General features: G+C 40.1%; 1 protein-coding gene across 5 annotated transcripts in view; it reads right to left on the bottom strand.

The window, feature by feature from the left end:
- Positions 1–19000, bottom strand: part of Pitrm1 (pitrilysin metallopeptidase 1) — a 29045-nt gene extending 10045 nt beyond the window's left edge. For 2 of the 5 annotated variants that reach the window (XM_004662209.2, XM_045151928.1), the window contains exons 1-16: positions 18868–18971; positions 17081–17183; positions 13740–13846; positions 13104–13255; positions 11573–11687; positions 11393–11489; positions 10200–10360; positions 8857–8983; positions 8133–8221; positions 7219–7347; positions 6568–6681; positions 6137–6233; positions 5291–5425; positions 3790–3928; positions 2600–2716; positions 788–920 (exon numbers count right to left, since the gene is read on the bottom strand). In XM_004662209.2, coding sequence (XP_004662266.1) covers positions 788–920; positions 2600–2716; positions 3790–3928; positions 5291–5425; positions 6137–6233; positions 6568–6681; positions 7219–7347; positions 8133–8221; positions 8857–8983; positions 10200–10360; positions 11393–11489; positions 11573–11687; positions 13104–13255; positions 13740–13846; positions 17081–17183; positions 18868–18923 — 1871 coding nt within the window. In that variant the 5' untranslated portion in view covers positions 18924–18971. Of the gene's footprint in view, positions 1–787; positions 921–2599; positions 2717–3789; positions 3929–5290; positions 5426–6136; positions 6234–6567; positions 6682–7218; positions 7348–8132; positions 8222–8856; positions 8984–10199; positions 10361–11392; positions 11490–11572; positions 11688–13103; positions 13256–13739; positions 13847–17080; positions 17184–18862 lie in introns of all 5 variants that reach the window. The other 3 variants (XM_045151927.1, XM_045151930.1, XM_045151929.1) reach the window with 3 other exon arrangements.
- Between the last annotated feature and the right edge of the window lie 5646 nt (positions 19001–24646).

Here is a 24646-nt window from a genome sequence, read left to right as displayed (position 1 = left end):
TTAACACTGTCAACAGTTCACACACACATTCTCCCAGCTATACAAATCAGTGTCTGATTTGGAACTCACTTTCAGTGTCCAGGACACTTGACTTTTAGGTAGCTCATACCCCACACTAAAGATAAAATTTTAAAGCTGGGCATAGTGACACCTGCCTTTAATCCAAGCACTAAGGAGGCAGAGGTAGGAAGAACACTGTGAGTTCAAGGCCAGAACTACAAGTTCAAGGCTAGAACTACAGAGTGAATTCCAGGTCAGCCTGGGCTATAGTGAAACCCTACCTTGAAAAACCAAAATAAAAATATATTAAACATACTTTTCTGTCCTAAGCTTGACAATGTTTCATGAGTGTTCTCCTCCTCCAAAAACATCCTGATACATAAACTTCATTTGCTCAAATACTTGGTAATGATGGGGAAAATCTGAAAATGTCTTTTTGAATTTTTAAGAAAGGCAGAAATCCTTTCAGTACTCATGTGTTTAAAAGAAACCTTATCACTAAAGTAGCCTGGGCTAACAAAGCTACTGTGAAATGCTCTCAAAAACATAAAGCTGGGTGTGGTGGCACATGCCTTTAATTCCCAGCACTTGGGAGGCAGTTAGGAGGATCACTGTTAGTTTGAGGCCACTCTGACACTATACAGTAGAATTTCAGGTCAGCCTGGGCTAGAGTGAGACCCTGTTTGAAAAGAAATACATACATGTATAGATAGACAAGACAGATAGATAGATACATGCATACTGTTGAATAGCACAGTCATGAATCTGTTACAACTCTGAGACTCACTTGGTCAGAACACTGCAGAAGAGAGGCACATAGGGCCTCAGCTCTTCGGGAAGGGTGTTTAAACTAGAGAAGGTTCGAAAGTATACCATGCCATTGGTGGGTTGGGCACAATACTGCACAGGGACATCTCCAGCTAGAAAACAAAAACAAGCCTTTTCTTATTAGTAGTAAAATTATCTCAGAAATCATGCAGCTATTTTTTGAAGATGGAAGCTTAAAACTTATATAAAAATGGTAATGCAAAGAAACACTACTCATTTGTTGTTACTTGTGTCTTCCTGTTGCACTTTCATTAATAATCCTTGATTTCTGAAGAACTGGGTAAAAGCAGTCATGTTTTTCTGGCTTCTTAACTACTTACATGAACAACCCAGCTTGTCCTGTGACCTCTTTCTCCTGTGTCCTTTACTAAAAACCTCCCTATAATCAAGACGGACATGACCACATCACTCCTACCTCACCAGTCCCAATATTGAACCCATGCTAAATGCCTCTAGTCAACCTCAGTGAGTCCTCCAGCCCTTAAGTAGTAGTGCTGACCTCCCTGTCCACCATAAGGCTTCACCAACTTCCAGATGGGGAGATGGTTCAGCAGCTAAAGGCACTTGATTACAAAACCTGTTGGCCCCAGTACCCACATAAAACCAAATGCACAAAGTGGCATATGTGTCTAGAGTTCATTTGCAGTTGTACTGACACAACTATTTTCATTCTCTCTCAAATAAATAAATAAAAATATTATTAGTCAGGCATGGTAGTATATGCCTTTAATCCCAACACTTGTGAGGCAGAGATATGTGCATCACCATGAGTTCAAGGCCACCCTGAAAATACATAGTGAATTCCAGGTCAGCCTGGGCTTCAATAAAACCCTACCTCAAAAAAATGTATTAGCAAGTATTTAAAAGGAAAAAGAAAAGACAGCTTCACAGAAAATAGTGATGCCCACAGTGCACCCTACCTTGAGATTATCAAGGGCTTGCCTAACACATAAGAGGTTCTATGTTCTAAAACCAAACCAAATCCTCAATCTTGTCCTCTATAGTGCACAATAAAGTATTACACTATAATCACAGCGATAAAAACACAGGCATGGCCACTCAGCATCTCAATGTTAACACCTTCCAAGTTAATGTTATTCCAGAAACAACCGTCCCTTATGTTAACAACTGTAATACAAGGGGAAAATAAGGAACTCTGAGAACTCAGTAGCAATAAAAGGCTTTAGAAAGAACCAGGATAACAGCACCTTCATGTCCCTTTCCTTCCCTGTACCACTTCAATACTAAATTTTGTGAGGCTTAAAAAAAAATCCTTATTTGCAAGCAGAGATAGAGAGAGGCAGAGAAAGAGAGAAAGGAGAGGAAATGAATTCCAGACACATATACCACTTTGTATAGCTGGCCTTATATGGGTACTAGGGAACTGAACCTGGATTGTTAGGCTTTTGAGGCATTTCTTTATGACTTCCATCTTTCATCTTGACAGTTAAGTTGAAGAGCCAATGTGGGCAAAGGGCTTATAGGATAAAATGGTAAACATACATGATGACCTAGATCTTCATCTAATCTAGAAGCAGTGAATTTGAGAACCACATCAAATTCACTCATAGGAAAATAGAGACTACTGAGTAAAGAAGTCTACCATCATTAAAGGTCAAAGAAACTTGCAGGACATATGAAGAGCAGGACTGGAAACAAGGAGACTTCACTGTTTTCTGGAAAGCAGTAAATGTGACCTTACTTGTGTGAAAATTAGCATGTAAGTCAGTAAAGTAATCAGGCCCCTGAGACAATGAGTGTTGACAGTAACCTGCCAAGGCGATGTCGAACTTGGTAAAAGGCATGGTAGGCTCTATGTCAGAGACTTTTAATGCTGGGAGACAGGAGGCATCTTGAGGTTTACTTTGTTGAGCCCGTAATTCTAAACCTGAAATGGGGCGAGAGGAAAGGAAAAAAAAAATTAAAAATGAACATTCATGACTATACCATACAGGTTTTATGTTCTTCATCCCCTATCACTATCTTACATTCAAAAGGGACCAAGTGCTAAGATACCATAGTGGAGTATAATGAACCTGCCATGTCCAAGCACATAATATGCCAAGTTACCAAAAACTTCTGCAACTACTATGACACCTTCACTGCTCCTTGTGTGCATGTACTCAGAGCATCTGAAACATCCAGCCTTTGTTTTTCTTTTCCTCTCACTGTAAGGATTTTACTCATTCACAACACACAGCCATCAAACTTCAAGGACAGGCCGGGCCCCAAATATGTCAAGAATTTTGGAATAATTGAGACTGTGTTATAAAAACATGGTTTAAAGGCCTTACTTATACTCAATAAAAGTCATTTTTTTGTGGATTGGGTGTGTATCTGAAAGTTCATATGTGTGTGGTTACATTTCTGTGTGGGTACACATGTGCATGTAGATACCACATGTAGATGTGTGTGAGGGGGAGAATCTTTAATCACTCTCCTTCATTCTTTGCTGAGCCTAGAGATCACCAATTCAGTTAGAATAGGTAGCAAGTAAATCCCAGGGACTCTGTCTCTGCCTTCCCACAGCTGACATAGGCTTCTGTCATGATGCTACCATTTTACATGGGTTTAGACCTGAGATCCAAAGTGAGGTCCTCGTGCTTACATGGAAAGCACTTTACCCACTGAGCCTTCTCCCCAGCTCCATATTCACCTCTCTAATGATGGAACTTAATGAGTCTTGGCCTACATAGAAAGGTGTGTTCCCCTCATATCTTGACATAGTGTTTCTTCTACTCCAATAAATAAAATTCCGATCTGGTGACACAGGCTTATAGTCCCAAATACTCAGGAGGCTAAGCAATGAAGATAGAAAGTTCAAAGCCAGCATGAAATGGAGAGTGAGATCCTGTCTCAAAATAGTAAGTAAAAGGAGGTTGAGAGGATGATACAATGCTTTCCTAGCAAGTGCAACACCCTAGGTTCAAAGTAGGATCAAATCTATGAAATCCATCTGACCTTTCTCATAGATCTGCCACTTGTCTTCCTGGGAGAGAGAACTGACTTTCTGCTTTAGTTTTTCTGTTTCCATTTGAGTTTGTTTCTCATAATACTTGTTGTCTGGTTTCATTGACAAGGTCAGCTTATGCTGATTGTTCTGCAATAATCACAGAAATAACCACAGTTACAACACTTGGTGAAGCTAAATCTCAGTGGACTGAAAGCCAGGAGCAGCATGCTCTAGGTCCCATATTAAATCTCACCCAAGTTTATACCTCAAAGGCTATTTGGCAAATTAGGGTACATGAGCCATATGAAATCCTTACAACCACACCTGCTATGTAGCAAGTATACAATCCATATGTGCTGCTATTACTATTGTTAAAATGATTATAATCATGGAAAATGCTAATAAAAAAATTTTTAAAAGATGATTATAACCTCATTCTTTTGCATTATGCATTAGTATTCAGCATTTTCTTAATAACTTTGTAAAAGGGAACTATCTTTTTAATTATTATAAATCATTTTAGCTTAAAATTAAGAGAATCCTAACTTAATTTTTGCCTCATATTTTGTTCAATACTTTTAACTGTTGAAGGGCAGGAACCAAAATTTTTGCTTGTTTTGTTTTGGACAGGGTCTCATGCTAGTAGCCCAGGTTGGCCTTGAATTTACTATGTAGCCAAGCATGACCTTGAACTCCTAATCCTCCTGTGACCAGCTCCCAGGTACTGGGATTACAGGCATACTCCAAATTTGGAGCTAAATTTTTGATACATCACTTTTTAAATTATTTGGAAAATATAGATATTGGCTTTAGGTAAAAGCTACATGACTACATACTTCTGTAATTTATTTCAGTAATTGAACATGTGCACAAAATACTGAACTGTAATCCTACAGAAAGAGGTATAAGCATTAGAGCACAATTAGAACTTGTAATAGTCAGGCATGGCAGTGTACACCTGAAATCTCAGTACTGAGAAGGGAAGGCAAGAAGATCATGAGTTTGAGACAAGCTTGGTTTACATAGCAAGACCCAAAACAGCCAATTATCCAAACAAGAAAAACTACCAAGAGAAGAGAAAAATATATATATAACACAAAGAAATCACAAATCAAATGATTAAACAATATTCCATGTCCCAAATAATGGCACATATAAAAAATATTAACAGAGTTGCTTTACAAAACAGGCAACAACATGACCCATCAGTAATAAATTAGTATATAACAGAAAACATATAATCAAGTAAATCAAATGGGTACTAGAAACAAGTATCCAAGAATTTAATCACTGAAAAAAGTACACAAAAATTTCTATACATAACTGACTATAATCTTAGCAGAATTTAAGGTGTGTGACTATTTGTATTTTTACAAATACTAGAAACTAAACATGTGATCCATTCACTAGTAGAAATTAATTTACATAGATTATGATATTAATGTCGCAATTTTAATATTTTGAAATTTAACTTCAAAGTGAAAGACACAAATTCTCCAATTTTCTTACCTTAAAATACTGTTCTACTTTTTCTTGCAAGAATTTTGGATTTTCCTTAAGACACTTCCTGAATTTATTTAACTGATTTCCTATCTGCAAGAGCTTCACAGGGTCCCCATCATGATTCCAGCAAGAAGCTATATACTAGAATGAAGAATTTGACATCATAATGCACCACAAACATTGTGCTCACCCCATGTACCCTATATTATCCTAGTAAACATCAATGGCATGGTAGTTTATTATTAGGACCCTAGGATAAGGGCTGAGGACACAGCTCAGTTGGCAGAGCATTTGGCATGTGCAAAGTCCTGGGTTCAATCCTAAGTAGCACAAACATACTATACCTACACACACACAGTGGCTGAATGTTGGTTAAAAAAATTAAATTGAGCTGAGCGTGGGTGGTGCACACCTTTAATCCCAGCACTAAAGAGGCAGAAGTAGAAGGACTGCTGTGAGTTCGAGGCCACCCTGAGACTCCATAGTGAATTCCAGATCAAGCTGAGCTAGGGTGAAAACCTACCTTGAAAAACCAAAAAAAAAAAAATCGTGCTGGAGACATGGCTTAGTGGTTAAGGTGCTTGCTGGCAAAGCCAAAGGATCCAGGTTCAATTCCCCAGGACCCATGTGAGCCAGATGCACAAGATGGCACATGTGTCCGGAATTTGTTTGTAGTGGCTAGAGACCCTGGCACACACATTTTCTCTTTTTCTCTCTCGCTCTCTCAAATAAATAAATAAAATATATATATTTTTAAATGTTTTAAATAAAACACCAAAAGGAAAAAGAAAAAAAAAAACTACTAATTAACAAAGCAAAAACCAAACACAAGGAGGCTGAGAAATCACATACTGATGTCAGGGCAAGTCCAAAGCTGGTAGACTGGTGTTTCATTTGTATTTCAATTTTATGAAGCAAAGCTTCAATCCGATCATCTTCGAATCCTTTCCTGGAGAGCACATCCAATAACTGAGATGTTAAAACATTTAAGAAGGGCAACACAGCAGAGGCCGTATTTGAAGTACAAAATTATGAGTGACTTAACAGGAGGGGTTATTGGAGAGGAAGTGATCAACATATTAGGAAAGAAGGATGGGGAAGTCAAAGGGGACCAATGAGGACAAAGTACCATGAGATATATATATACATAATAATGTGGCACAATGAAATCATTTCCTTGTACAGTAAAGGACATATATAAATGAATAAACAGCTAAACTGAACCAATCCATGTTACATTACATGCAGAATCTCAGTCAAATCATCACAGCAGTAGCACGTACTCAATTACATCATCTATTGTCCTGTCTATGAGCTCCTTGACGATCTGAACATCTTTCTCTGCAATTCCTTGGAGGCCAACACTGAAGTAGGCCTCCCTCGTGTAGCCATTGTATCTAGAATACAAGAACAGACAATGCATCAAAATCTAGGCATTTTGATCTTTCATCTGCAGCATGTTTGACTTACAGATTGGGTTTAAGGACTCAGGATCCTAATAAAGAAAGCTCAGTAAAGCAATGCATCATAACAATTCTCTCAGGTTCTTGATTCTCAGAAATAAATGGTCAAATGTGCATTCAATTCATATCCTTTTAAATGCTTCTAAAAATCTATACAATTCAAGCTTCTGAGTTATGACAAAATAAATCTAAAATAGAGTCTTCACATTTAGAAACATATTTAGTGGTGGGGATTTTAGTGCAGTAATTCGTCATTCAGATCTAAAATGCTGGTAATTTACCAGGCTTAGCAGAGGCCTGAAATCCTAGCTATCCCAGAGACTGAAGCAGGAGGATCAAGAGGCCTATCTGGACAGATCAATCAGGTAAGCCAATCACCTAAGTGGACTAACTAACCAACTAAATCAACCATATTATTACCAATCAATTTGACCAATCAATCAAATCAAATCAAATCACAATAAAACTTACCCAACATCAGGAGAAAAGTCTGTACCAAGTCCAGACTCAATTAAAACTTTATAAAAGGGGGAATTAGGCCCAGAAATCAGGAGAGAAGACAGAAGGTTCAATGTGAAGGCTTCAGATGTATTTGTGATTCTTCATTGGAAAAATGAGGTGGCAAGAAGACAGTAAGAAAATTACTGATGGTTATACATATTTAGAAAATCATTTAAAACACTACTAAATTAGTACCTTTATCTCCAATCTAATGAGAATCTGCATTCCAATTTTATTGGAATGTTTTCTTATTCCCTGGGGATTTTTTTTTTTTTTTTTGCCCCAAATCACAAATTTAGTTATATAGCAAATGGTGTCACACAACACTGTGCCATGCACCTTGACTTCATGAATAGAGACAGTATAATGTCAACAGCATGAAGTAGACCAGAAACAAATGAAGAGAAACAGGTCTGAGCCATGCAGCTAAGGGATAGCCAGAGATCAGGTGAGGCGAAGTCCTCAGCCTTTTCTTCTGTAAGTGTTCCTCCGGGCACAAGATTAATGCCGCCTTCCAAGAAATCCCTTAAATTATAAAGTTTTTCCCATGGCATATTGTTCTGAGGCAAACACTGACAATACCTTAACACTCAATGGGGCTTGTGACCCATAAAAGACTTACTATTTTAGAGGCAGTCATTATTATGGAGGCATGGAATATTAAAACGAGTAAATTATTGTTTTTATGGTTGGCTGCAAGAATGATTTCCCCTAACCTCATTCCTGATGTTAGTAAAAAGTTGACACTTTGTTCTCTATTCTTAAAACTTGATACCTTAATCCTATCTGTCCATTAATTTACACATGACTGATGGATTCTCCAGACTTCTACCCCGAATATTTTCTACTATCTGCCAGCTTGGTCTATCACAATGCATACTTACTCTGGTAAAAGGAAGCTAATGCTGACAGTTGTCTGCTTAGAGGCATCTGCAGCCAATGAATCTGGACCACAAGTTATATGAAATTCCCTCTGCAAGATGACATGATATGTTAGCCAGAAAACAGTCTTAAACAGCAAGGGTTTATCTGGATATATTAAAATGCTTTTCATGAATTTCCTTTTAGCAAATAACTATTTTTTTCATCTTGAAAATGCATATGTATGCCTCACAACAAAAATTGCAAAATATTATTAGGTAGATACAATTAAAGTCCTTCTATTGAAATGTTTAATGAGCAGGATAAAATCATTGATTAAAGGACTGGAAAGATGGCTTAGCAGTTAAGATGCTTGCCTACAAAGCCAAAGGACCTAGGTTCAATTCCCCAGGATCCATGTAAACCAAATGCACAAGATGGCACATGTATCTAATGCTGTTTGCAATGGCTAGAGGACTTAGCACACCCATTCTCTCTCTTTCTCTCTCTTAATCTCTCTATTCCCCAACCTTTCTCTCTCAAATAAATAATAATAAAATATTTTTCTAATTAAAAAAAAATACATTGATTAAAAACTGGTCAGGAGCCAAGCATGATGGCGCATGCCTTTAATCCCAGCACTTGGGAGGCAGAGGTAGGAGGATCACTGTCAGGTCAGCCAGGATTAGAGACCATACATTGAAACACCATAAAACAAACAAACAAACAAATGGACAGGGCACTCACTGGTTTATCCCAGGGCTTCTGGGCCGGCACTGCAGTACTTTGTTCAATTTTCTGAAATTTACTCAGTGCTTCTTCATGAATTTGTTTCAGGTGTTGTTCCAGGTGAAAATTACCATAAGTGAAGAACCTAAAATGTTCATGGAATATATCTGTGTACTTTGCTTTGAGTAAATAGAAGTCAATAACATAGGCTTTTGCTAAGACGATCAGTGGATATAGCAGCAGCAAACCAGTCTCCAAATTGAATGTAGGAATATTATGTAGGAATATTATGGTATATATTATGTAGAAATATATACATTATATATATATTTCATTTACCTTAACTACAAACACTAAATAGAAGCTATTTATTTATTTATTTATGAGAGAGACAGGCAGACAGAATGAGAATGGGTGCACCAGGGCCTCTAGCCACTGCAAATGAACAGCAGACACATGTGCCACCATGTGCATCTGCTTTATGTGGACTTTGGGGACTTGAATCTGGGTTCTTTGGCTTCACAGAAAAGAGCCTAAACCACTACGCCATCCATCCAGCCCAGAATCTTATTCAGTTTTTGAATTGAATTAGTTTTCTTTAAAATCTACTGTAACAGCATAAGGAAAACCTAATGAGTCATTCAAACATCTCATAACACTGCTTATAGTAATATAACAACCCATTTAAGTCTAGCAGTTCCAAACAGAATTTCATACAATCCAGCATCAGGCTACCAATACCAGGTTATTCATGTTCACATGTACTCAGCCAGGGAAAAGAAGAGTATACTGCCAAAGTTGATCTTTTCTATTACTCTAAAAGTAGGTATCTGAGCTGGAGATGTAGCTCAGTGGTGAGAGTGTCTGCCTAGCATACATGAAGTCCTGAGTTCAATCTCTAGTACTATTCCCCTAATCCCCCAAAAAGAAAATAAACATCTATTCACCTAAATTTCAATTAATGTCCTCCACCATTTACAGAGCACTTCAATGTGCCAAAGACACAACTTAATACTTTACAGAAAATTAGTCCTGTGACATGGACACCACATAAGCATCCACATTCTATGTATAATGCTGCTAGGGCACAGAGGCAGGATGAGGGGCTGGGACTTGGCCAGAGATGACTTCAATGGCTGTGTATCACTACTCTACTATGCCAATTCAGTCAACACTGCAGATGTTTAAAATGAATGTCCAGCAAGTTAGACAGGCACACACAAGCAAGGGAATATTATCAAGAGCTACCTATCTGTAACTAGCAAATACTTCTTTGCTAAATGGGGAAACATGTCATTTGGTGTAAGAATGCAAGGAAGTCAATTCCTGACCCACCACTAAACTTGAGGATAAAACACTACCTGGCATTACTTGGGTGATAGTGCGTAGCATGGAACTGTTTCAACTGCTCCCACGTGAGCTCTGGGATGCACAGCGGGTCACCACCAGAAACCACGGAGTATGTGTGGTCAGGAAGAAGTTTATTCTGGAGTTTCTGTGAGAATATCCTCTCATTATCTGTCTTGAGATTGAAAATAACAAAATGTCAGAATATGCCCTAGGTGTGGCGTAAGCTGTATCACAAAGGCTTATGTAAATATATTCTGTAACTGCCACATTTAGCAATGCACTTCCCCAAACTATTAAGTAACATGTAGCTACAAGCATAGTATTACAACAAAGTAAATTAATCACATTCTAGACTGTATACCTATAATCTTGTGAAGAAAACTGTTCTAGTGATTAAGAACTCTGAGCTGGTGCAGTTTAACTTAGCAGTCAAACAACTTTTAGTCTGTGCACAGAACCCTTGGAATGACTCTATTGGAAGATAAGAGTATGATTTAAAAAATTAGTTACTGATTTATTTGCAAGAGAAAGAGAGGGACAGATAGAATGGGCATGCCAGGGCCTCTAGCCACTGCAAATGAACTCCAGATGCATGCACCACTTTGTGTACCTGGCTTATGTAGATACTGGGTAATCAAACCCAGATCCTTACCTTAACCACTAAGCCATCTCTCCAAGAGTATGCTTTTTAATGTGCACTGAAGAAAAACTGCACAGCTGAAGTGAAGAAGTACACAGCAAGGTAAAGACAGATATGCCAAGACTCCTTGGCCTACTAGCCATATGGACATGAGGACTTAACTCTCAAGAAGATGTACTAGAAGAAATAACACCAAGTGATATAAGAGGATAACTTTCAGGAATGTATCTTGGAAGAAATGACATCAAATAATAGAAAAGGATAAGAAAGAGCTTACAAGTGAAAGAGGTCAGAAAAATCAAAGAGAGGCCTGGGATACACAAGCCACTCTATGCAATTCTGAGAGGCTAGGGCAGAATAGGGTAGGTCTGTGAAGTAAAAGAACTAAAGAGTGCATAGTCATTGACTGCTTTGCTCACAGCACTAACCCCAGCTACCTATATCAAGTACCTATCATATGAGAATATTAAATAACATTTCAACTATCTTCTAAGTGTATCTATATTTCAAAATTTCACAATTTTAGATAATTTTAACACAACAGAGACAAGGAAAAACACTTACAAAAGCTCCCTTCATCTCATTAAAGACAACTCCTTTAAAGATCAAAGGGGTTTGGGGGTCACTTGGATTCTCATGTTCCAGTCGCCATCCTTCCTGCCTAAATAATAATAAGCAGATAAATACAAGGTGATGGTTGACTCTAGTAGGAAAGTCTAAATCAATGAATTAGTCATCACATACCAGAAATCTAGTTCCCGTAGGCATGGGAAAAAGGTTGCATCCAAATACACTGAGAGGAGATTCTGGAAATCCTTGGCATTTTGTGTAGAAAATGGATACATGGTGTAATCACTGGCTGGGTACAAATAAGAAACATTTTAAAATATAAGAAATTTCTGTAAAAAGTATGAGTTTCAGGTTTCATTTCTCAATACCTAGATCTAAGCTTTACTACCAGCAGGAAGAGAAGACAGCAACCCCATGGTGTGCATTCACACTGGATTTCCCCCCCTCGGCTCATCACTTTGGGCTTTAGTTTTCCCAGATCTGACTTATTGAATACCAACACTAACTCATATGAATTGATCTAACAGCTTTCTATAACTGAGTTACTTGATAATTTGATTGATTTGACTGATGTGTTTTAGACTTAAGTGATTTATGGTTTGATTCAAACAACACTAATATTAATTTTAATGCTACAGATACCTGATACTGTAGGACTATTTTCTGAACTGTACTGAACTTTCTCAGAAGTAATTTTGCTGTTTTTCCAAAGCTCTAATTTAAAAAAGAAAATTTATTTATTTATTTACTTGAGAAAGAGAAAAGCAGATATATAGACAGAATGGGTATACACCAGGGCCTCCTGTCACTGCAAATGAACTCCATACACATGCACCAATTTGTGCATCTGGCTTTATGTGGGTATTGGGGAATCAAACCCACACCAAGAGGCTCCAGCAAGGGCCTTTAACTACTAAGCAATAAAACTCCATGTTTTATAATCTGATCAAGAAATGTGGCTTTCCTAAAGAGTTAAATTTAAGGACTAGGGAAATGTCTCAGAGTGTAAAAGCACTTGCTACATAAGGATAAGGGCCTGAGACAGCCTGAGTTCAACCCCCAAAATCCACTTAAAAATCTAGACCTGGCCACACCATATATGCCTGTAACTCCAGTCCTGTGGGGATAGAGTCTGGAGTATCACTGGGGCTCAACGTCAGTCTGTATGACCAAAAAAAAGAGAGGCTCAGATTTCATCTCAAGGAAATAATGCAAAACACAGAAGAGGAAGTCCAATATTCTCCTCTGGCCTTTTCACACACGTGTTCATGGAGCACATGCATCTGTACACACAGGTGTATACATTATACGTATATACACATCATCACACATACTATACTCACATATAACACACACTAGCCAAGAGCAACAAAAATTTAAAAATTAACTTCTTTCAACCGGGCTGGAGATTGATTAAAAGATTGTTTTTTGTTTTGTTTGTTTTTTGTCTTTTGTTTGGTTTTCTAAGGTAGAGTCTCACTCTAGCTCAGACTGACCTGGAACTCACTATGTAGTCTTAGGGTGGCCTTGAACTCACGTCAATCCTCCTACCTCTGCCTCCCGAGTGCTGGGATTAAAGGCATGTGCCACCATGCCCAGCGAAAAGATTGTAATATTTAATCCCTTTTCTTTCTCTTAAATACTAAATTAATTGCTTGGGTCTAGCACACTCAAAATGGTTTTAGGTTCAGGACATGAGTCTTACCTGTGAAAGCATTCATAAAGGTGGACAATGACCTGTTTAGCATCTTGAAGAAAGGATCTCTACATGGATACTTCTGAGAACCACAAAGGACAGTATGCTCAAGAACATGTGGAACCCCTGTACTATCCATTGGAGTAGTGCGGAACTGTACACTAAGACCAACAGATAAACAAGATGAGAAGGTTAACCTTAATAACAGAATTCCTGAACATGTGACCACTTTGCTTGAAGAAAAATGATCATTCTAGCATCACAATCATTCCACAAAATGTTTTCTGAAAACCACTGATTTACACTGTTAAGAATTTAACATATACTGACGTAATTTTTAGGTGTGAATTTATACAACCTTTTAAGGAGGGGTGGGGGATTTGAAAAAGGATCACACTCTATAGCCCAGGCTGACATGTAACCCACTCTGTAGTCCAGCCTGGCCTGGAACTCACAATAATACTGCTGCAAACTCATTAGTACTAAGATTATAGGCAAGCCACCATGCCTGACATATGCACCCTATCTCTGCAGAATGCTCCATCAATAAAAGTAAAATGTCAGTGGGATACTATTTTAGTTGACTTCATGTATGGCAATGTTTTACATCAAAACATTCAACAGTATGTTCTCCAAAGCACACACCTGAACAAGTTGTTTTTGTCTTCCCTGGCCAGGTGCAGGTACCTGGCTCCTGTATTATCATGACTGAGCTTCACAGCTGTCAGGAACAATTCTGGAACAGATGTGACCTGAGGGGAAGTAAACACATGAGAAGACTTAGGTAGGATGGTTACCTTTAACACACACAGAGGACAGGTTATACAGCCTTCAACTAGATGCTGGGAAGTCAGATGTTCAAACCAGAAAGGAGCAGATCATCCTGTCAAACCTCTTCTTAGGACCATTTAAAAACAAAACAAAAAAAAAAAGGCTGGGGAAATGATTCATTGGGTAATGTGTTTGCTATGAAGACATGATGACTGTAGTTTGGATCCTCAGATCCTTCAGAGTGGTACATGCCTGTAATTCCAGTGCTAGGCAGGTGGAGACACGAGGATTCCTGGGACTTACTGGCTGTCTTGTCTAGACGAATCTAAGTTTGACTTAGTGAGAGATGCTATCTCATAAAAATAAGGTGGAGAAGTGACAGGAGACAGGACAGACATCGATCTCTAGCCTTCACATGCAAGCATACACACGTGCATGTGGGTTCTCACACATATATGAACATGCATACACACCACACACACACACACACACAAGAGAAAAAAAAAGACCTGAAAAAAGGTTGATAAGAATGTACATGTTTTGGGCTGGAGAGATGGCTTAGCGGTTAAGCGCTTGCCTGCGAAGCCTAAGGACCCCAGTTCAAGGCTCGGTTCCCCAGGACCCACGTTAGCCAGATGCACAAGGGGGCGCATGCGGCTGGAGTTCGTTTGCAGTGGCTGGAAGCCCTGGCGCGCCCATTCTCAATCTCTCTCTCTGTCTCTTTCTCTCTCTCTATCACTCTCAAATAAATTAATAAAAAAAGAACCAAAAAAAAATTTAAAAAAAGAATGTACATGTTTTATAAACTGCTTACTATTTGCCAAATACTTCTTTTTTTTAAATTTTTTTTTATTTATTTATTTGAGAGTGACAGACACAGAGAGAAAGACAGATAGAGGGAGAGAGAGAGAGAATGGGCGCGCCAGGGCTTCCAGCCTCTGCAAATGAACTCCAGACGCATGTGCCCCCTTGTGCATCTGCCTAACGTGGGACCTGGGGAACCGAGCCTCGAACCGGGATCCTTAGGCTTCACAGGCAAGCACTTAACCGCTAAGCCATCTCTCCAGCCCGCCAAATACTTCTTAAATGTGTCACAGGTAAGAGGGCCACATTCTCAGCTCCACTTACAGATGTAAAAGCCTGAGGCTCGGAGTGATGGTCAGGGCCAGGATCCACTGGAGCCCATGTTTTTTCTGTTACGGTGTGTCATTCCTAAGCACTATAACTCATGTGCTGCAGGTCAGCTGGGTGTCCAGCCCATGTACATAGCATCCAATTTAATGCTTACACCGACCCTGCAGGAAGGTAAAATGCAGGGTGTACCTCAGCTACCAAGGGGGAAAGAATGCTCCTGGGACTACACTTTGCTTCATTCAGCCAGTTGAAGATGGACAGTGTCTCAGGGTAAGCTGGAGTTGCTATTAACTGCTTGTCCCAGCAGAATTATCATCATGATCATGTACACAGTGAAGATCTTCATAACACTGGAAAGGGCCAGGAGAGTAGAAATATCCTCAAAAAAAAAAAAAAAAAAAAAAAAAAAAACCCTCAAAGAATTTTCACTCCTTGGGGGGTGGGGGGCAGTAGAAGAGAGAAGAGGGAAATGATTTTAAAGGAAGTATGGAGCCGAGGAGATGGCTCAGCAGCTAAGCCATCTGTCTCCAAAGGACCCATGTTCAATTCCCCAGTATCCAGATAAAGCCAGATGCACAAGGTGGCACATGTATCTGGAGTTCATTTACAGTGACTAGAGGCCCTGGCATGCCCATTCTCTATCTGCCATTTTCTTTCTTTCTTTTGTAAATTCTATTATTAATAATATTAGCAACATATTTTGTATGGATACACCATGTGTTGGTACCCTTTTTCTTCATCCCTACCCTCATTCTGCCAGAGACCATCCTCAGAGTGGGGTTGCCATTTTTTCTCAAAAATAAATAAATAAAGTGTCCTGTCTTCTAGCCATTCATGCTGGCCCTCTTCCCTACTGTGGTATCACAACAGTCACACCATTAACCAACCCTTTTTGTTCCTCAAGGTCCACAGAAGTAGCCTGTCCATTCTTCCACAGGAAGTTCCCAGAAGAGCTGCAATTAGGATTGGGTCTCCTAAGCTTGACTTAAGGCCTCTGACACACAATGACATGCAAAAAAATAGACCACTGATTTCTAGGCAACTTACAGCTGGTAAATTACTACCTATGTTTCTAATTGTACTTAGGTAGATGATCAACATACTTAAAACCAGGAGACAGTGTGATGCCTGCCTAATGACAGTTTTAAGGGTAGTCATTTTCAAATAAGAATCAATATTTCAAGGTTTAATTTGAAAAAGAAAAAAGAATCTACCATTCTGAATAAGGTCCTTAAAAACATCAACTAGTATTTAAATCCAAACTTCCTTGCATGGTCTTTAAAGGAGTTCACCAATGTGCTGATCTTATCTTCTTACTCACTGCTCTAAGACCTTGCCCGGCATTTCCCCATGTCACTGGCCTTGCTTTTGTTCTTCCTAGAGACAGGTGGCCTGTGGCATTTCTGTAAACTTAATCAAACTATGTCTTGCCTTTTATCTCAGCTGCATATAAGGCTTTCTAGTTTATAAGCTATGTGTCTCCTTATATTTGTTATAGTAATGCATAAAGCCAAGAACCAATTATGTGAAGTATGGACTTTTCAGTTACTACATTAAATATAAAGCAACGTAAAAGGCTTACACACACACACAGATACACAGACACACAATGCAAGAAAAAGTACCAACAAAATATATTCTAATATAAACCAAATAAACATCAGCCTTCTTCTCTGCAATTCTAAGACCAAACAGAAAACAAAGGTTGGATATAAGTTCAAAGCAATCTGACAGAAGATGAATGAACAGAAGTAAGGAACATAAAGGTGTTCAGAATGAACCATCAGACATAGCCACAGAAACATTGGTGTACTTGGTTATAAAGACCCTGTTGGGCTGATCATTTTCCAAGATGTGAAAGGATCCAGGCTTCTAGGAATACAAGTAAAGGCCTGAGAATCATTTCATTTGCAATCTCTGATCAGTGGAGGATCTGTCATGAGTCATCAAGTACCCCAGGTCCTGGGAACAAGGAAGAGAAGTACAGTCCCAACACTATGGGACCTCATTTGCTCAGGCAGTGAAAGCTGCTTGAGTTACTAACCTCCATTTATAAAGAACATTACAAGACAAATGGATACCTGGTTTATGGTGAACCCATGGATCTTTTCTCCTACTTTATACTGCAGAGCTCTCTCACAAACCTGGTCACTCTTCCACCTCCATACTTTGTGGTGTGCCCTGCTGGATTTAAGAAAAGTTGTTAGGGTTAGAGGATTTCCAGAAAATTGTTTGGTTAATATTACACAGCAACATAATGGAAATATTGCCATGTGGTAATCAACTAAAGAAAACTATATCTTGTACCTTCCAAGCTCTTGTGTATTCCAGAAAAGTAACCTTGAGCAAGAACACAAAGATTAAAAAAATATACATAAGCATAATTCAAATAGGTAGCACTATGGTAAGGAAAGTGTACAGATGACAAAAATCTCAAGAAAAATAAACTTTAAGTGTTTTGAATGCCATGTCCCCAGATGATGGCAAGCTGGGAATTAAACCCTCCTGGAGGCAGTGTATTGTTGGGGGCAGGATTATCAGTGTTATAACCAGCTTCCTCTTGCCAGTGTTTGGTACACTTTCCACCTGATGTTAGTAAGGAGGTGATGTCCACCTGCTCATGTCATCGTTTTCTCCTGCCATCATGGAGCTTCCCCTCGAGTCTGTAAGCCAAAATAAACCTTTTTTCCCACCACAAAAAATATATCACGAAAAAAATGAGAAAATAATTTTAAGTGTGGGAGAATCAGTGCCTAAAACAGAGGCAAAGGGTTATAATATTAAAGCTTAGAAATGATGATATAACATTTTTAATAATTTTCTCTCAAACTATGTGTTTTATGAGATTTTTAAACATTAATATCTCAGAAATGTTCCTTTTGAATGTTGTACATATAGAAAAAAAAAAAAAACACTGATCCAGTCATTGGCAATTTTAGGTAGGTAACCTGAAATCAACAGTTTCTTTACTGAAAGGAAATTCTATCTATAGATTATCGGATAGAGAGGACTCAAAAAATGACTGATCATCAGAGCACAATATTTATGAAAACCTGAGAGGCAACAAGAGGATGTTTCTCTACTATACTTTCTGGTAACCACATACATTAAGTTCCTGCCATGAAATTCAAACACTCCATAAAGCCCTGTACTCTGTCCACACACCTGACAGCCCCATGTTTCCTCACCAGGGCCAACAGTAACTAATGTACACTGCAAAATAAGGTACTGTGGATTAGCATGAAAGCTAAACACTTTAAAAAACCTTTGTTTTTGTACAAATAGTCACCAAATTATGTCCACCTTTAGGAGCTACAATTTTTGAATATGGTTGCTTAAAATTTCGTACACCCTGTGGAAGCCTCTGCTCTCTAAAGAACATTGCTTCATTAGAAAAAAGAGATGGGAGCGAATCTATTAATGAGAGCCACAAACTTTTATTACCTAAGTTAAGACCCACATCAAAGCCCATATTCACTTCAAACAGCCCTGACAGCCCACGCTCAGTACCACCCACTTTGGGATCACTCAAGGTCGAAGAAAGGAAAGTGGGTCAAGTCAGTGCCCTGTCCCTAGCTCCTCTTTAGGGTATATACTCCCCATCCATCACCTGAACCCCGATAAGCTGGGAGAGGAGGTCCTTGGGAAGAGGGTGCTGGTCCACCCTGAAGAACTGGGAAGACCATCTTTGCAGGGCATCTTGGGGCTGGAGAGCCCACAAAGGGGTTTCAGGACGCACAAACCAGAGGGGTCGAGGTGCAGGGGCACCAAAGGGGAAGCTGTCATTCTGTGTCTCGGGAGAGCAGCGACCCCAAGGGCCTCTCGTCCGCGTCCCGCCCCGCCCCGCCGCCACCCCAGGGTACCTCACCCGCCGTGGAGTCCGTGCACAGCTCGCAGCCCGCGCCGCCCGCCCCAGCGCCACATGGTGATAGACTAGCGGCAGGCGAGCCTCCGCACGGCCTTTAACCTGACGCACGGCGAGGGGCGGAGCGCGGCCCCCGTCGGGCAGTGGGAACGCGGGAGGAAGAGGACGGGTTTCCTGGTCTCAGGCCCGCCCCGAGGGCGGGGCGGGACGCGCGGCGCGGGAAGAGCGGCCAGGGGCAGGGGCGGGGTTAGAGGCCAGGCTGGACTGCGGGTGGAGAGCAGGATACTGAGGAGACCAGGGGCTGCGAGGGGCCCCGGCCCGCAGGTGGGGTCCGGGCGGTGCAAGGGAGAGGCCCGGAAGCGCAAGGTAGGGGTGAAGTAGGTGTGGGCCTGTGAGGCACCAAATCGTGAGTATGCGGAGGCGGGGCATAGGACTCAGGGGCGGAGCTTTGCACGTTGAGGGTGGAGTGTGTGTGGAGGACCCGGATGGGCATGTTGCTTGGTAAGGGACCCGGTGTGAGCAATGGGGGGGGTGGGAGCATGTGCCACAGACGTGCTGTCTTCCAGGCAAAGGCTGTAGCATAGCGGATGAGGGGTGGAGCTGTTTGGACACCGGTCCTAAGACCCCCTAGAGACCTGGGGTCAGCTCAAGTAAAACTTGAGAACCGGTTTTCAGTCTGTGATTAAAGGAGGTTCCCCCCCCCCCCCAGTGCTACCAAGTACTAGCTTCCGGCTCTGTGGCTTCATGGATGCTGCAGTGGTTGATGGTGCCCACGTCCCTAACCTCATTATGTTCTGTTAGGAGTGGTCTTCTGCCCAGACATATGATCCACCCTCTGCATCTTTCAAGTCTAAGAAGTCTATACGGGTGTATCTTTTTAATAATAATTTTACCAATTTTATATAATGTGTTCACACCTTATTTCCATCTGTGGTTGCCTTGCCACTCTTGCGAAACCCTTTCTGCTTCTCAACTTGTCTGTCATCTACTTTGATGGCTTTTTAAAAAATTTCTGGTGATTGTGTTGTGGGCTTGAGAACCATCTATGCCTTTTTGGGCTATGGGTGGGCTTGTAACTCCCCATGGCAGTGGCTCTCAGTCCTTAGCCACGATTAACCAAGAATTAAAAATTGTAGACACGAATAAGATAAATTATGAAAGATTTATTTTAAGACAGGGTAAAAACAAGAAAGAAGAAAAGCTCCTGTGGGACTGGAGAGATGGCTTGGTGGTTAAGGCTTTTGCCTGCGAAGCCTAAGGACCCAGGTTCAGTTCCCCAGTACCTACATAAGCCAGATGCACAAAGTGACATATGCATCTGGAATTCATTTGCAGTGAGTAAAGGCCCTGGTGTGCCCATTCTCTCTTCCTCCCTCTTTCTCTCTCTCAAATAAATAAAAATAAAGTTGTTTTTTTTTTTTTAAATCTTTGGAGTTTGTTTGCAGTGGCTAGAAAAGCTCCTGATGGAAGGGGTGCCAAGAGGGGAAGCCCAGAGAAATCCACGTGGCAACTGGGATCAGGTCTTTTTTTAATATATAAATAAGGCATTCAATTAGAATTAGCCTCATTGTCACTTGATTGGTTGGTGGTTTGAAGAGTAAAACTCAGAAAGGGCCCAGCATATATGAAGAGAAACCTGGGAAAAATTAAAGAGGAAAACTCAGAAAGCTGCTCCTCATCACCCTTGATGAATCAGACAAGTTTTCTTCCATTCTTGCCAGGGTAGGGTGGCATCTATGTTCTTTTGGGCCTGTGCTTCTAAACTAACTTCATGCAGAAAAAACTACCTTGCTCCTAATCTCTATCATTTGCAGAAGCATAGGTAACTTACCAATGACAACAACACTGAAAACCGTGTCTCCCTCACACCCAGCAGCCATTAATTGCCAAGAGCACTTTAGCATTTCCAAAGTACCTACAGGCCCTTCTTGGAAACCAGAAAGAGGCCTAAGGAGGTCAGTGCCTGAGTGGACTTGGCACCACCACCAGGAGTTGGAAGGGACACTTGGGATTCACCACACCAGGAAAGTGTTTGGGTTAGGACACTTCTGACCTCATCATTTTCTCCAGCCTTTGCTTCCTTTGTTCACTCTTTCTTTTCTTTTTTTTAGGTTTTTTTTTGGTTTTGTTTTTATTTTTTTTAATTTTTATTTATTTATTTGAGAACAACAGACAGAGAAAGAGGCAGTTAGAGAGCGAGAGAATGGGTGCACCAGGGCCTCCAGCCACTGCAAACAAACACCATATATGCATGCGCCACCTTGTGTATCTGGCTCACGTGGTTCCTGGAGAATCGAGCCTCGAACTGGGGTCCTTAGGCTTCACACACAACCACTTAACCACTAAGCTGTCTGTTCAGCCCTGTTCACTCTTTTCTATCAATCATTAGCCTATTCATAGAGATAGACTCAAATCTTCCTCCATCTTCTGCCTCTAATGACAGAAGGCTTAATAGATGACTATGATTCATTTAAACATGTAAAAGGTTTTCGCCATAAAGTAGAGGGGCATTCTGTGAACAAAACGTCTACCCAAACCTCTTCATGGTGCCTTGGATTCTGCAGTTAAAGAGCCTTCTTATGATGAACCAAATGAATCTCAACAAAAGGAATAATAAGAAACTAGGGCTGGAGAGATGGCTTAGCGGTTAAGCGCTTGCCTGTGAAGCCTAAGGACCCCGGTTCGAGGCTTGGTTCCCCAGGTCCCACGTTAGCCAGATGCACAAGGGGGCGCACGCATCTGGAGTTCGTTTGCAGTGGCTGGAAGCCCTGGCGCGCCCATTCTCTCTCTCTCCCTCTATCTGTCTTTCTCTCTGTGTCTGACACTCTCAAATAAATAAATAAATAAAAATTTTAAAAAAAAGAAACTATACCTGCATATAAAAAAGACTCTGCACCTTTATTGTAAGGAGGATTTGACCAACATATTTTCATGAGTCACCATAATATCACTATGATCTTGAGGGAGACAGCTGGGTATCATTAACCCTAAGGTGAATATGCAGGAAATGGAGGTACTGGGGGATTATAGTATTTTTCTTTCTCTGAAGAATAGATGCTACATAAATCCAGTAATTACCACTTATTAGTATGTTACCACAGGACACAGCGTTCATTGCTGGTAACCTAGATACACATAACAAGAATTTTCAAATAACTATCTTTAGTTGCATTTGGCCTAATTTTAACACTAATGTGTGCGCTAAGTTAATGTTAATATAAATAATTGTACTGTGAGATGAAAAGTCAGAATGTTATGCAATTTTCTGCATCACAAAAGACAGAGCCTACATTATTGTGCAAATAATTATTTTGGTCACTTTTAAACACTATAGGTTGAAACTTAGAAGGATAAGCCAGTGAGTGTTTGGGGCAGTAGGGGTTTATTGGTAGATACTCCATGAACATATATTGAAGTTCTGACTCTCAACATATCTGAATGTGGCTATGCTATGCCCAGTTCTTGGCACCCCCAGTGACCACCAAGGAAAACCAAACCCTTCAACTACATTTGGAGAAAAGGTTTTGACAGAGGTAACCAAGCTAAAATGAGGTCATTAGAGGTGAGCTGTACTCTAATATGGTATTTTGATAAAACAGGAAAATGTGAGTACAGAGCCAGACTTCTACAAGGAAAACAAAACATGAAGATAAAGGCCAAAATCCGAATAATACTTACGCAAACCAAGAAATATGGAAGATGGTGAGGAAATCTCCAAAATCTATGGAGAGGCAAACTGCACCACAGCCTTATAAGAACCAAGTTCTGACATTCTCATCTCAGACTCCTTGCCTTGAGGCCTATAGGATGACACATTTCTGTTGCTCAAAGCCATCTAGTTTATGGTACTTTGTTACAACAGACCCAGCAAACTAGAAAAGAGTAATTTTATTTTTATCTCAGAAAAAGAAAAGTGGTTTTATTAACTATGGTGTTTTTCAGAATTGCAAGACATTGACATGATGTATGATTTTGGCAACTTATCATAAATGCAAAGTGAAGATTGCTAAAAATTCAATACAAAGGTTATACAAATACAGTGTTTCACCAAATTTAGGACTTTAGAAATGTACAAAATGGCAACAAACCATGAGCTGCCTTGTGGGAATGACGGTGACAGGCTAGTGTTATGTGTGGTGAAAGGATTCATCAAGTCAGAAAAAGGGAGAAGCAGAGAGTTTACTAGTCACTAGATGCTAAACTATAGGAACAAGACTGGAGAAGGGAGTAGTTTGTACAGAGGCATTCTAAGGGTCTGCTTTTAGGGGAAAGGGACCTACATGGGCAAGCAAGCAATGTTTCTGTGTCAGGGCATCCTGTAGCAATTACACTTGGAGGTATGTCCATACTTGCATTGATTCAGCAATGGCTCACTATGACTAACCATCCTAAACTGGCATCCATATTTCCCTCTTGGTAGATAACAATGTCAAATCCATGACATTTGAATTATGGTTTATTTGTTTGTTTTTTAGTAGCTTCTTTCTGCTGGGCAGGGACAAGGATTTATATGGTGACAGAATAACTAGAAGTGTAAAGTGGCTTATTCCAAGAGTCAAAGATGTTGGAGGCTCAGAGGGAAGGATGAAAGTCCTTCTTGTGGCATCATCTATAAATGGAATTGCTAGATTTTATGGATCCAGCATCCTTGTTATCTATATTATTTGAGTGATCAAGGATGGTTAGGTTAAGGATGGGAGACTATTGGTATAAATAAAAGCTGATTATGTTGACTGAGAAGTCCCACAGAAATTGTATGCTGTTGACTCCAGCATAGGGTATGATGTTTCTGTATCTGGTTCAGGAATGATGGGTTAATATTTTCACAATATGACCATTTGAAGCTTAATCTGGAGAATTCTGGAAGAAACAAGGTGCATTACCCATTTGTATCATTTACTTTACTTATTGCTGTGACCAAATACCTGACCAGAAGCAACTTCAGGAAAGAAAGATTTATTTTAGTTTATAGTTCCAAGGGTTAGAGTCTATATGGGGAAAGCATGGCAGCAGGAGTGGGGAGCCAGCTGGTCCTAGTAAACCCATAGCAGGAAGTGAAAAGAATAAGTGGTACACAGATTTAAAAAAAAAACAACAACAAAAAGTAACCTACTTTCCTCCAGAAGGGTTCCACCTCCTAAAGGTTCCATAACCTTCTCAAAAAGCCACAGTAGTTAGGAACATTTACATGCAAACTTGAATACCAAAATATTATCTTTTTCACCTTTATTGTATTTGTCATGTAAGTTTTAGTTATTGAAATCCAGGACAGTTTTTCCAGTCTTACAGAGGAAGTAATAGATGTTTGTTTAAACTTTTATGTAACATTTAGATAAAGCTTAGATGAAAACAGATTTCAATATTTTTTTGTTTTTTTAAGTTATTTATTTGAGAGCGACAGAGAGGGAAAGAGGCAGACAGAGAGAGAGAGAGAGAGAGAGAGAAAGTGAGAGAGAATAGGCGCGCCAGGGCCTCCAGCCACTGCAAACAAATTCCAGTCGTGTGCGCCCCCTTGTGCATCTGGCTAACATGGGACCTGGGGAATCGAGCCTCGAAACCAGGGTCCTTAGGCTTCACAAGCAAGTGCTTAACCACTAAGCCATCTCTCCAGCCCAAAAACAGATTTTTGAATAAATCCTGATTCTTACCTTTTTTTAAAGTAGTTAAGTGTCAAACAATCACTTAGCCGAAAATGTAAATAATGATCTTGATAAAAATGTTATCAAGAACAAACCAATAGTGAGCTAGCTTCTCTGTGCCCAAGGCCCGCTCCTGTGTGGAG

Source organism: Jaculus jaculus, chromosome 6 (genome assembly GCF_020740685.1).
Source record: "Jaculus jaculus isolate mJacJac1 chromosome 6, mJacJac1.mat.Y.cur, whole genome shotgun sequence".
Taxonomy (NCBI): Eukaryota; Metazoa; Chordata; class Mammalia; order Rodentia; family Dipodidae; genus Jaculus; species Jaculus jaculus.
Note: the sequence above shows the minus strand (reverse complement) of the source record. Positions and strands in the feature narration are given on the sequence as shown.